Source organism: Oncorhynchus mykiss, chromosome 5, assembly GCF_057628025.1.
Source record: "Oncorhynchus mykiss isolate SJ-2025 chromosome 5, ASM5762802v1, whole genome shotgun sequence".
NCBI lineage: Eukaryota > Metazoa > Chordata > Actinopteri > Salmoniformes > Salmonidae > Oncorhynchus > Oncorhynchus mykiss.
This window is the reverse complement of record NC_143026.1, coordinates 44795388-44809123: the sequence shown is the minus strand read 5'-3', so window position 1 is coordinate 44809123 and position 13736 is coordinate 44795388. Positions and strand designations below refer to the sequence as shown.

Genomic DNA, 13736 nt, shown 5'->3' with positions numbered 1-13736 from the left:
CGGACAGAAATTCAGACATTCGAACTTCAATAGCTCGCGAACGATTTGAGCTACCCATCTCAGGTTAGGCTCTTTATTAAGGAAAAAAGGTTTACATCTTACGTCCACCAATTCGGACCGGAGACTCATAAATCACACCGCAATGTTTAGAAAGCCTGGCACACCTTCAATGTAACTAGTTAGGGACCGTCAACAAAGTGCATGATCACAATATTTACGTTTCAATAGCTCCTCAACCACATTTCAATTGTATATTATTCCTTACATAGAAAGGCATATTGCATAGCCTTTAGTTCTCACAAAAATATTCCAACACACACAACCGTTCAAACGTTTGGGGTCACTTAGAAATGTCCATGTTTTTGGTAGAAAAGCACATTTTTTGTCCATGAAAATAACATAAAATGTATCAGAAATACAGTAGACATTGTTAAGCTTGTGAATGACTATTGTAGCTGGAAACTACAGATTTTAATGGAATAGCTACATAGGCGTACAGAGGCCCATTATCAGCAACAACCCCAACCCCAAGGCACATGTTAGCTAATCCAAGTTTATCATTTCAAAAGGCTAATTGATCATTAGAAAACACTTTAGCAATTATGTTAGCACAGCTGAAAACTGTTGTTCTGATTAAAGAAGCATTAACACTGGCCTTTTTTAGACTAGAGAAATCTGTCGTCCTTCCGCATCTGCAGTGGAAAGTGGCCGAGCTACAGCGACGTTTGTCAGACCATGAGACACCCCAAAAATCGGACCGATATGACCCCACTGTGGAAAGGGAGACTCTCACGAACACAATGATGTTCTCTGTTTTGCTCCACGACCCCTACAGGTGTCAAGGGACTCATCTGAAGGTAACCCATACAAATGAATGGAAGTATGGAGGTAGTTTTGTGCCAACAAAAATAAAAGGGTTAAATATGTGTCCAAAAAAACAGAAATGTTTCCTGAGCTTTCTTACACTTCAAAACCTTAAGATGTATTTTTTGACTGTCTTTTTTTCCCCATTTATGAATGTGTTATTCAATAGGCTTGGGAGGTATACTGTATACCGGTGTATTTGGATACAGCCAAGAGATGGTTTTTCCAATACGTCAATATCATTGAAACTAAGTTTTTTTAATTTTTTTATTATAAATGTGAATATTTGTAGCTACTTAAGTAAAACCAGTCAGTATCTGGTGTAACCACCATTTATTTGCCTATTGCAGCGCAACATTTCTCCTTTGTTGCTGGATATTGGCAGGAACTGGAACACTCTGTCGCTCCAGATCATCCCAAACATGCTCAATTGGTGACATTTCTGATGAGTATGCAGGCCATGGAAGAACTGGGTTATTTTCAGCTTCCAGGAATTGCATACAGATCTTTGTGACAAGTGGCTGCACATTATCATGTTAAAACATGAGGTGATAAATGGCACGACATAGCCATAGATAAAATGCAATTGTGTTCGTTGTACGTGGCTTATGCCTGCCCATACCATAATCCCACCGACACTATGGGGCACTGTTCACAACGTTGACATCAGCAAACCACACGCCCACGAGGCCATACACACTGTCTGCCATCTGCAGGTACAGTTGAAACCGGGATTCATCTGTGAAGAGCACACTTCTCCAGCATGTCAGTCGCCATCGAAGGTGAGCAATTTCCCACTAAGTCGGTTACGACGCCAAAATGCAGTCAGGTCAAGACCCTGGTGAGGATGATGAGCAAGCAGATGAGCTTCCCTGAGATGTTATCTGACAGTTTGTTCAGAAATTCTTCAGTTGTGCAAACCCACAGTTTTATCAGTTCTCCGGGTGACTGATCTCAGATGATTCTGCAGGTGAAGAAGCCAGATGTGGATGTCCTGGACTGGCGTCGTTACACATGGTCTGCGGTTGTGAGGCCGGTTGGACGAACAGCCAAATTCTCTAAAACGATGAAGGCAGTTTATGGCAGAGAAATAAACAAATTATCCGGCAACAGCTCCGATGGTCATTCCTGCAGTCAGCATACCAAATGCACACTCCCTCAAAACTTGAGACATGTGTGGTAGTGTTGTTTGACAAAACTGCACATTTTAGAGTGGCCTTTTATTGTCCCCCAGCACAAGGTGCACCTGTGTACTGATAAAGCTTTTTAATTAGCTTCTCGATATTCCACACCTGTCAGGTGGATGGATTATCTTGGCAAATGAGAAATGCTCACTAACAGGGATGTAAACAAATTTCTGCACTAAATTTGAGAGAAAAAAGATGTTTGTTCACATTTAACATTTCTGTGATGTTTCATTTCAGCTCATGAAACATGGGACCAACACTTTACATGTTCTGTTTATATTTTTGTTCAGTATAGCTATCTTATACTTATTAAGTTAATGGTCTAAACTGTGCTTAATGTTCTGCAGTTGTGCATTGGTTTGCTCATTTAATAGCTAGTTAGCAATCTAGCTAAGTGGTTAGTTACTTCCAAAATCAAGCTTAGCTTGGCAACAGCAAGGCTCTTGATCAGTATCCCCTCATGGATCAAGAGCCTTGCTGTCTAACTTTATGAACTGGGGAGTCTGTCCTGCAAATACTTTAAGTCAGACTGTATCAAATGCTTGCAATGCGCTCGTTAGAATTTAGTTAGCAATGCTAACTTTTGGATAACAGAAGATCTGTGGGGTTTGAAAATAGTGCCCCTTGTGTTCAGTGCCAGTACTACCAAATATCCTGGTATGGCACAAGGTCGGTATGACAATCTGGATACTGCCCAAGCCCAAACCCAATTCAACGTGTTTCTATGGGCTTTAGTAATAAAGGCAATTCTATATTTTATAAAAATATTATTTCATTTTTAAAAAAGGGTCCTAAAATTCTAAATCAGATAGTCATACCTTGGATCATTAGGCTATCTTAAAACAATTCCATATGTTAGCTTAGTAGAACCACCACACCCCACGGCTTAGACTGAGGTTAACATCTCTACAGACCTGTGTATGAAACTTCTCTGCACTAGCCATGAACATTGTGAAGGCATAAAATGCTACTGAATGTATAGCCAACTACAACAGCGTAATAATTCAATATTGGCATTTACATGTAAAATGACAGTTGAAATGAGGTTGCTAAGTCACGTGGGTGAACAGCTATTGAAATTCTAAACTTTCAATATTTATATAAAATCGTATATGTGCTTATTTTTTTTTTACCAAAGGGTGGCAATGTGTCCCCCTCTCCATTAAGCAATACAAAATTGGTTTGAAGTGCCTTGGTCATGTGATCAAGGAGCTATTGAATTGTGAGAATTGTTTTAATTAAATTAACATTTTTTTATAGAATAATTTTATGACAAAGCCAACGGATGTGCAACACAGCTCTCTTTGTAAGGAATAATGGACAACTGAAAATATGTTGCTAAGTCATGTGGTTGAAGAGCTATTGACATTTCAATATTGTGATCATGTACTTTGTCGACGGTCCCTAACTGGTTGCATTGATGGTGAGCCACGCTGCCTACACCATATGATTAGAAAAAAATAAGACCTGTGCAATGTTGTACAACTTTTGCCTTCGTAAACAGCTTAACCTGAGGTATGTACCTAAAGTCGTTAACGAGCTATTGAATTTGAAGGTCCAAATGTCTGGCTAATATCGAATCTCAAACCCACGGTCTCCCAACGCCATAGCCTGTGCATGCACGTGACAGCGATTGTCAAAAACATCATTACGGAAACAAGGTTAACTCATTACAATGTAACAACATAATACGCAAGTCAACCAGATACATACCGATAATTAAACAGGCTATGTCAAGCAGAATAAAAAGAATCCCTCTCGCCTCGAACATGATTGCGGCTTCTTCTCCTCAGCTCGTGGACACAGATAAGAAAAAACACTCGCACGAGTCAATTGCTCCTCGGATGTGTCGTTGTCGTATCCTTGAAAGCGCAGAAACCAAGCCTATCAGTAAACCGCAGATCTCATTAGACTAAAACTACACTTATACCTAAAAATATAATTAAAAACCGTCAATAGAGTAGCCTACCATTGGAAGGCTACCCTAATGGCGACAGATAGCCCAGTCGCCGTAATGTGACACGGAATGCAGAGCCGATCTTCCCCTTGGAATTACCGAATTATAGCGCGCATCGAAATTCTAATCAAAACTAAATTAGACGGTCTCTGCCGTCTCATTCAAAATCGCTTGGCCGCCGGCGTAAACTATTCGGTGGAGTTCTGTACCGGACTGCACACCAAGCCATGGGCACAGTGGGGTTTCATGATAGCAGCTGACGAGGATCAACAGAAGAGCCTATCGCCTGCTTGCCAGCACAATATGAGAACACCGGTCACGTCCCCTTTCGGTACCTACTCTAATAATCTGTCCCATTGCTGCGTTACTTTTCTCAGTTAATGTAGCAATGTTATTATGGTCCTTTAATAACTAATTGAGGAAAAGGCACACAGATATCTGGGAGACAATACTACGTAGGCTGTTTAATAGAGCCAGCTAACTAAACTTGTAGTAATCATGGCTGAGTACCAACCAGGCACGCAGGGCATGTGCCCAGAGGCCCTGACCTCCAGAGGGCCCCCATTGATTTTGTTAGTCATTCTCACTCGATACCATTATTAGGGTACTAGGGGGTAACTCCCCCCCATGTTATTCACATTAAGACCACAAGTTGTCACCAAATTATTTTCCCAACAATTTTCCTGGCTGCCGCTGCTCTTGCTCAACCAAAAATGACTGCTGTGTCATGACAACTTTTGGAGGTATTTCAACAAAACGATTTTGTGGTAAGTTGATGTAACTATTGCAAACGTTGAAAAAGTTGTAGCTATATTCCAATGAAGTTAGATGTGTGTGTGTGTGTATATATATATATATATATATATATATATATATATATATATATATATATATATATATATATAAAATTAGGAAAGCCTTAAGATAAATAATCCACTTGTTTAGAGAGAAAAATATAGATCATTTTTGAGTAAAGTAACGTTAGTAATATGTTGGATGGGTGTGTTGGGGAAATTCGCCCCCAACACTAGGGGGAATCGGGCCCCTGGGGGCTAGTTACCTCCTTATGGTTATGAATGTTTCTACCTGTCATTTAGACATTTAGTTAGTGCTAGTTTATGCTAACCTGCTACCTAGCAACTTCACTAGCAGTAAATGCTAGTTAGCATAAGCTGCTAGCAGTGCAAGCTAGCAACTTTACTACAAGATCATCTGAGGTAAAATACATTCAAAAATATAATATAACTTAATTGCAGTTTAAAATCTTTCCACTAGTGACTGATAGCTTTACTGATAGCTGATCTTACCTTATAGCCTTTTAGCTATTTTACACAGCATTTTATATCATATAGCTAGATATCTAGCTACGTTTTTAAGAGAGAGCTTTTAAATTGGCACCTCTCCCCCCTATGGGTTAATAATACTTTGAGTCAGGTGGTTTGAAAGAAACTGACTTGTCTTGAGGTACACAGTCCTGTGTGTGGTAGTTAGGGTTAGGGGCCATCTGTTAGATTTGTGGTCGGGATTAGGTTAAGGGTCAGTTCCTTACAGTTACTAATATAATGTCATGTTTTTATTTTCAGAAGAGAACATACAGGAAGAAGACAGACCATGGAAGCTGTGTCTCGGGGGTGATACAGCATCCCCTGAAGGCAATAGACCTTAAAGGGGCGTGCCAGGGTGTTCAACATTCCACCAAGAACCCTATGGCACCACAGAGGAAAGGAGGTGAAAAACCCAGGCTTTCAGCCAAATGGGTGGGGCGTCAGTCTTCTCTTTCGCGTCTGAAAGGGACCTCGTCAATCGCATCATGGGACGTGAGAAGACTCGCCTTTGATCTGACAGAGAGGATGGGAATCAAGCACAGGTTCATCAAAGTAAAGGGGTATGCATGGGTGGATTGGTTCAGTTGCTTAATGAAGCGCAACCCTCAACTGTCAGTTTGAGTATCGCAAGCAACCAGTCTTGCGAGGGCCGTGGGCTTTAATAAGCTTAAGGTTGACCAGTTTTTTTTTTTTACGGCCTACAAGGACGTTTTTAACAGCATCAGGGACATCGGGCAAACAAAGATTTGGAACATGGACAAAAGTCCAGAAACTGTTGCCTGTGGTGGCCACCAAGGGAACAAAACGGGTTGCATGGTTGACCAGCGCAGAGTGGCTTCACAGTCACAGTAATTTGTGCTATCAGTGTAGCGAGGCAGTACGCACTGCCCCTCTTCATATGAGCGAACAGCTGCTGGTTGGAGCACCTGCACGGTCCGTTGGAAGGGTGAGTGACTCAGGCTGAGTCGACAGGGCCATCTTTGTCGACTGGCTCCACGACTTCATCCACAGTGTTGGTTGCACCCCTGAGGAACCCCACATCCTCATCCTCGATGGGCACCACTCCCATAAGACCCTTGAGGCTGTTCTGACAGCAAGAGGCCAGGGTCTGATTCTCATCACTCTACCACCCCACTGCAGCCACAAAATGCAGCCGTTAGACCGTACCGTTTTCAAGGGTCTGATGGCCTTTTACAACAGGGCAGCAGATCAGTGGATGACGATGCATCCTGGGAAAAGGATATGTATATACCAAATGGCTAGACTCTTCACAAAGATCTATAACAAGGTGGCCAGTGTGGAGAGAGGAGTGGAGGGCTTCTGGGCCAGTGGGCTGTGGCCTTTGGAGAAGGACATCTTCACAGAGGCAGACTTCATGGTCACTGAAGTTATAGAGGAGCCTGAGCCCATTGCCAGTAAGATAAAGTTATCTAAATTAACGAAAAGTAGCAGAAGAAGCATCTACTTGGTAGAAAGTGTTTATTGTACTTACACCTATGTATTGTTATGGTCGTTTATTTTCAATGCAAAGAATCCATTGAACCACAGTGCTCTACCGCTGCCACCGATGCAGCTACCAGCTCTACCACCGCCACCTCTACCGCCACCATCACTAGCTCTACCTACACCACCACCAGCTCTAACGCCGAAACCTCTACCTCCGCGACATCTACCTCCGCCACAACCTCCACCGTGCAGCCTACCCTTGCTCCAAATGTTGGTAATATATATTTGTTAGGGAATATATATTTGCATATAGTGATTAGCAATGTTTATTGTACCAATACTCATGTGTTCCTGTTGTTTTTGCTTAAACCAACAACCAACAGCTGCAGCAGTTCTATTGGAGTTGTGGCCGAGGCTCCAGGAGGCGAGGCAGAGGAAGAGGAAGGCAGAGTCTGCAGCTGTACTGACAGCCTCACCTTACAAAAGGTTGCTGGAGGAAAATGCTCGACAGAAACATCAACAAGAAGAAAAGAGAGAGAGTAAGAAAACAAATCAGGTTCTTCAAAAAAAAATTGGTCTCAAAGAAGGTTGGTGCAACACAACAAGCCACATCAGCCACCAAAGAGGGGGGGCAGAGGGTCTTTTCTGTGAGGTGCTGGTTTCAGTCACAGGTGGGGACTGGATTAGGTGTGAGCACTGCAGGAGTTGGGCTCATGGGTTGTGCAATAGCAGAGCAAAAGAGATGCAACATCAATGTTACACTGAATTAGTTAACTTGTGATTTATTGTTATTAAATGTTATATTCCAATGTTATTTCATGTTATTAGTTATATTCCATTCCAATATTATATTCCAATTAATATATTTATTTTTAATGAATTTTAAAAAAGCTATTGAAAACCTTTTGCTCTTGAATGTCAATTTAAAGACAGCAGGGATTTAACATCTTGCATTATTCCAATACTATTTAGTGAAATTGTACATAATGGATTGTAAGGAAAAGAAGCAACAATGAAAGAACAAAGAAAATGAATGTGCAGGTGAGTTAAAAATCTCCTCATAGTGCAGATATTAATAGTGACATGTGCAACACAATTTACACCAATAATTTTTTGTTATCATTAAAATAAGACAGCTAGATTTAGCTTTTAAGTATTACTTACTAAATAATTTCTAAATAAAACTGATTAAATGGATTTTAACACACTTGTGTGAAACTCTATGCCATATTCTTCTACTCGGGGGGCAGTTACCCCGGTACTTAAAAAACACCCCTATCTAAAAAACATTTCATGAAATAACTAAAAAAGTGTAAACTGTAGCCATTTATTTAACTTTATATTTTATTTGCCTTAGCATGACCTTCATAGGTTAAATGCACATACCAAACATTTATTTCTTGTGTCAGCAATTCAACATTGTTCTTAGGGGGTGCTAGTTACCCCCTAATACCCTAACATGGCATGGATCATTCCACCAATTCTGGGCCTTTTGAGAAGTGTAAATTCGCCTCATTTTAACATTCGGTCATAAAAAGAGCACATGATCAACTTGACTATCATAAGTGCCTATTAAGTACCAAATAAAGTAAGAGGCTTGAATGTAACAGGGTTGACAATTTCTTCTTAAATCAACCATACATCTCCTTGTGACAGGGTGAATCGAAGCATGTTGTGTGCTAAAGGGAGTGGCAAGCTTCACCCAAAAAAATGAAATTATTAAAACATTTCTAGTCTGTCTATCTGCATACACGCAGACTCAGCATCATTCAAATAACGGAGTTTGATACACCTGGTATTGGATATGACTGAAAATAAATGTGCTAAATGAGGGACAAATGTAAATGAATCACTAATCATCTCATTAAATACAGTGCATTAGGAAAGTATTCAGACCCCTTCACTTTTTTCCACATTTTGTTACGCTACAGCCTCATTCTAAAATGGATGAAAATATTTTTCCCTCATCAATCTACACACAATACCCCAAAAGGACAAAGTGAAAACAGGTTTTTTTGCAAATGTATTAAAAATTGAATATAGAAATACATTATTTACATAAGTATTCAGGCCCTTTGCTATGAGACTTGAAATTGAGCTCAGGTGCATCCTGTTTCCATTGATCATCCTTGAGATGTTTTTACAACTTGATTGGAGTCCACCAGTGGTAAATTCAATTGATTGAACATGATTTGGAAAAGGCACATACCTACCTATTTAAGGTCCCACAGTTGACAGTACATACGGTGGTTCCTCCTTTAAAAGTTGCATCATACTGCAGCACACCTTGCGTGCTGCCACAGCATTCTGTGGCACGTCATTTAATTGTCAGACAATTTTTTCTGTTACTTCAAGTTATTGCTAGTTTGACCACCAGAGTGCTTATTTGAAAAGCATTTGATAGTATTCTGTATTGACATTACCAGAGAATTTAAAACCTTTTTTGTAGTAACATAGTATATGGGATTGATTTTTAAGAAATTTGGCTTAATTAATTTGATTAATATTATGGTGTTTCTATTCAGAGTAAAACAAAACCTCAGGGTTTCCGTTAGGATGGCATGGAAAATATGGCACTGTACAACGCGACGGTCGGGGAATAGGCTACAGGATTGAATGATTCTAAAATGTTTGCCTTCATTAGACAACTTTGTTCCAATATTTCTGTAAATCAGTGATATTTATTCCCATAGAAATTCGTTATGCATCCATAACTAAATCAACATCTGCATTTTGAGTATTTTTTCATCATTATTTTATTCATGAAATGTGTATTTGTTTATTAGGTTACTGTGCAGTCTACAATACATACTGTAGTAAACATGGGAAGGTGCCTAATTCCTTCCATAAGGGAGAGCAGGCCACGTCTGTACTACAGAATGCAGGGCACACGGGAGACCAGTGTTATTTCATAGTTGTGATGTCTTCACTATTATTCAACAATGTAGTAAATAGTAAAAAAAAACTGAAATTAGTAGGTGTGTCCAAACTTTTGAATGGTACTTGCTTAATTCATTTGATTCATATTATGTTTTTTCTATTCCAAGAAAAACAAAAAACCCTCTTGGTTTCCCCCAGGATGGAATGGAAAATATGGCACTGTACAACGTGACAGTCAGTCAGTCAGGCAGTACAGTACTGGGCTATTTAGCTAAAGACTCCCCGCAGGGCACGAGGAAGGAGTAGGATGTCCTTGTAAATAAGAATTTGTTCTTAATTGACTTGCCTAGTTAAATAAAGGTTACACTAAGAGCATAACATTTCTGCACCCTAATTTTCTAATTATTGTCTAATCAATACCCCAACAGAGATGAAGTGAAAATAAAAATCTCATTGATTTATCAAGACCAGTCTTGCCTCAGAGCTGCGCAAAACCATGCTAAAATAGTTGTAGGCTTTTCTCTCTAATTACAGTCAGAAGACAGTTGAAGAAACTTGCGTGGACTTATGGAAAGGCTCAGTGAAAAATGTTATATATATTATTTATTTTTTAAATGATCAGAACATTAGCCATGTGTGCTCGCTTATTTTGTACTGTTCTGTAGTATCGACGCAATAATTTTTCTGTGAGAATATCTGAGAATATCTAAGGGGCTTTTATATAATTCTAAATGAATTAATAATAATAATAATCGCTTTGTTTAAAAATGAATTATATTTTGGAGATTTTGTTTTTATTTAACCTAGAGTGAGCGAGAAAAAGGCAATTCTTGAACATGGGGTGAGGCATTCTCTCTAATTTCTAAATAAAGCCAGTTTGTTATTTTGAATTATTTATTTCTGGAGAAACCTAACTTGATTATTTTGCAGACATTCAGTCAACACATATCTTAAGAATATCATGGAATATTTGAACATTTTTGTTTCTCAATGCTTGTCTCGGAGCAGCGTGAAACGGTGCTGAAATAGACGTCCGCAGTGGGAAGGCTATGTATTCTGTGCCCACTCGTGGAATCTCTCTTCAGTTACACATCCTTGGAATAGCAGAACAGCATAACGGTCCGGGCGGCCTTTGCTGTGCCTGGTGAGCAGTTGGTCAAGTTGTCAGAAGAGAAATGGAAATGTCAGGGTAAACCGAAGACCTGACAAACCCGCCACGTATGTTGACTCTGCCCGTAGGAGGTGTAATTCCAGAGCTCACAGGTGTGCCTGACATGGATTGTGACTCCATCTCGTTCCTCGCCCTTTTCAACGCGTGAGTGAGTCAATGATTCTAGTGATTCGTCTGACAAACAAAGAACTTTGTGTCCTGCAGGCCCAGGCATGAATCAAAGCTGGCGAGACATTCAATAACGTCATCTTTACAGACAAATCAACCGTGGCCCTTGAGCAATTTGCTCAAAATTGCAACAGAAAAAAAGGAAGAAGATCAAGAAGATTAACAAAAGCATAAAGATGTTGATGAAGAAATGCTTTTTTGAGTTAAAAATGTAACACTTTAGAGTACTTAAGCATCGAATACATTGCAAGTTGAGTGATTTTCACAACAGTAGTCGGGCTATAAAAAAATCTATTGTCCTGCTAATAGGAAACATTTGCATGATGGGATACATTCTAGACTCCTATAAAGCCCTCTTGTTGTTTGTAAAGTCAAATTAAAATGAAGATTATTGTTGAAATGAATTGCTCGACTGGTGTAGGTTTTTTCCATCTGTTGGTGTGCAAAACCTGCGTAACAAGTTAGCTATATTTTCAGCACCAGCCACTGTTCACCTCCTATTGATTGCGCTGCGGTTGCTGGCAGTTGTTTTTTAAATTGAAGCTTTATTTAACTAGGCAAGTTAGGTAAGAACAAATTCTTACTTACAATGAAGGCCTACGCCGGCCAAACCCGGATGACGTTGGGCCAATTGTGCGCCGCCCTATGGCACTCCTAATCACGGTCGGATGTGATACAGCCTGAATTCGAACCAGGGACTGTAGTGAAAGCCTCTTGCACCGAGATGCAGTGCCTTAGACCGCTGCACCACTCGGGGGCCATGATATATATATATATATATTTTTTTCTCCAGAACATTAACCTTGTGTAGGTAGATAGATAGATACAAATGATTTGTTGGGGGGGGGGGGGGGGCTAATAGCTCGGCTATTGGGTCATTCTTTAGTAAAGGTTGAATAGTCTATTGTTCAGCTGATAGCCAGCCCATCCTGCTACGCTTGTGAAAAACGAATAATAATATACACTGCTCAATACACTGCTCAAAAACTAAAGGGAACACTAAAATAACACATCCTGGATCTGAATTAATGAAATATTCTTATTAAATACTTTTTTCTTTACATAGTTGAATGTGCTGACAACAAAATCACACAACAATTATCAATGGAAATCAAATTTATCAACCCATGGAGGTCTGGATTTGGAGTCACACTCAAAATTAAAGTGGAAAACCACACTACAGGCTGATCCAACTTTGATGTAATGTCCTTAAAACAAGTCAAAATGAGGCTCAGTAGTGTGTGTGGCCTCCACGTGCCTGTATGACCTCCCTACAATGCCTGGGCATGCTCCTGATGAGGTGGCGGATGGTCTCCTGAGGGATCTCCTCCCAGACCTGGACTAAAGCATCCGCCAACTCCTGGACAGTCTGTTGGTGGATGGAGTGAGACATGATGTCCCAGATGTGCTCAATTGGATTCAGGTCTGGGGAACGGGCGGGCCAGTCCATAGCATCAATGCCTTCCTCTTGCAGGAACTGCTGACACTCCAGCCACATGAGGTCTAGCATTGTATTGCATTAGGAGGAACCCAGGGCCAACCTCACCAGCATATGGTCTCACAAGGGGTCTGAGGATCTCATCTCGGTACCTAATGGCAGTCAGGCGAGCACATGGAGTGCTGTGCGGCCACCCAAAGAAATGCCACCCCACCCCACACCATGACTGACCCACCGCCAAATCGGCAATGCTGGAGGATGTTGCAGGCAGCAGAACGTTCTCCACGGCGTCTCCAGACTCTGTCACGTCTGTCACATGTGCTCAGTGTGAACCTGCTTTCATCTGTGAATTGCACAGGGCGCCAGTGGCGAATTTGCCAATCTTGGTGTTCTCTGGCAAATGCCAAACGTCCTGCACGGTGTTGGGCTGTAAGCACAACCCCCATCTGTGGACGTCGGGCCCTCATACCACCCTCATGGAGTCTGTTTCTGACCGTTTGAGCAGACACTTGCACATTTGTGGCCTGCTGGAGGTCATTTTGCAGGGCTCTGGCAGTGCTCCTCATGCACCTCCTTGCACAAAGGCGGAGGTAGCGGTACTGCTTCTGGGTTGTTGCCCTCCTACGGCCTCCTCCACGTCTCCTGATGTACTGGCCTGTCTCCTGGTAACGCCTCCATGCTCTGGACACTCGCATTGATGTGCCATCCTGGATGAGCTGCACTACCTGAGCCACTTGTGTGGGTTGTAGACTCCGTCTCATGCTACCACTAGTGGTAAGCCAGCATTCAAAAGTGACCAAAACATCAGCCAGGAAGCATAGGAACTGAGAAGTGGTCTGTGGTCACAACCTGCAGATCCACTCCTTTATTGGGGGTGTCTTGCTAATTGCCTATAATTTCCACCTGTTGTCTATATCATTTGCACAACAGCATGTGCAATTTATTGTCAATCAGTGTTGCTTCCTAAGTGGACAGTTTGATTTCACAGAAGTGTGATTGACTTGGAGTTACATTGTGTTGTTTAAGTGTTCCCTTTATTTTTTTGAGCAGTGTACTTTTTCCCCTTTCCACTTGTTAAAGATTCCAATTAATAAAGTGTTTTTAGCCTCAATCGGCCCCAACCCTAACCTAGAACATTTGGGTACAGTCGATAGCGTGCTAGACTTCGGGCTAGAATGTTGAGGGTTCGAAACCTGATTCCTTCTTTTTTCATTACATTATTATGCCGGTCTCAGAGCAAATAGCCTGGATTATTACTCCCATCTCGTTCCTCGCTCTTTTCCACGCATCGTTCAGCACG

At 41.1% G+C, this 13736-nt stretch overlaps 2 protein-coding genes across 5 annotated transcripts in view; one reads left to right on the top strand and one right to left on the bottom strand.

The window, feature by feature from the left end:
• Positions 1-4727, bottom strand: part of LOC110523914 (phospholipid phosphatase 1) — a 36862-nt gene extending 32135 nt beyond the window's left edge. For 2 of the 4 annotated variants that reach the window (XM_090234981.1, XM_021603058.3), the window contains exon 1: positions 3765-4580. Coding sequence is in view for 2 of the 4 variants with exons in the window: in XM_021603058.3 (XP_021458733.2) it covers positions 3765-3822 (58 nt within the window). In the remaining 2 variants the exon portion in view is untranslated. Of the gene's footprint in view, positions 1-3764 lie in introns of all 4 variants that reach the window. The other 2 variants (XM_021603059.3, XM_090234983.1) reach the window with 2 other exon arrangements.
• Positions 4728-6302: 1575 nt separating this feature from the next.
• Positions 6303-8668, top strand: LOC110523915 (uncharacterized). Its single transcript, XM_021603061.3, has 3 exons — positions 6303-6748; positions 6865-7053; positions 7163-8668. The coding sequence occupies exons 1-3, from the start codon at positions 6481-6483 to the stop codon at positions 7558-7560; spliced, it is 855 nt and encodes a 284-aa protein (XP_021458736.2). The 5' UTR covers positions 6303-6480; the 3' UTR covers positions 7561-8668.
• The last annotated feature ends 5068 nt before the right edge of the window (positions 8669-13736 follow it).

Bases quoted from the DNA above. Each gene is read 5' to 3' on its own strand.
- LOC110523915 (XM_021603061.3), top strand. From the start codon at position 6,481: ATGCAGCCGTTAGACCGTACCGTTTTCAAGGGTCTGATGGCCTTTTAC. The intron at 6,749-6,864 runs GTAAGATAAAGT...TTCAATGCAAAG, and splicing joins GGAGCCTGAGCCCATTGCCA to AATCCATTGAACCACAGTGC. The intron at 7,054-7,162 runs GTAATATATATT...AACAACCAACAG, and splicing joins TACCCTTGCTCCAAATGTTG to CTGCAGCAGTTCTATTGGAG.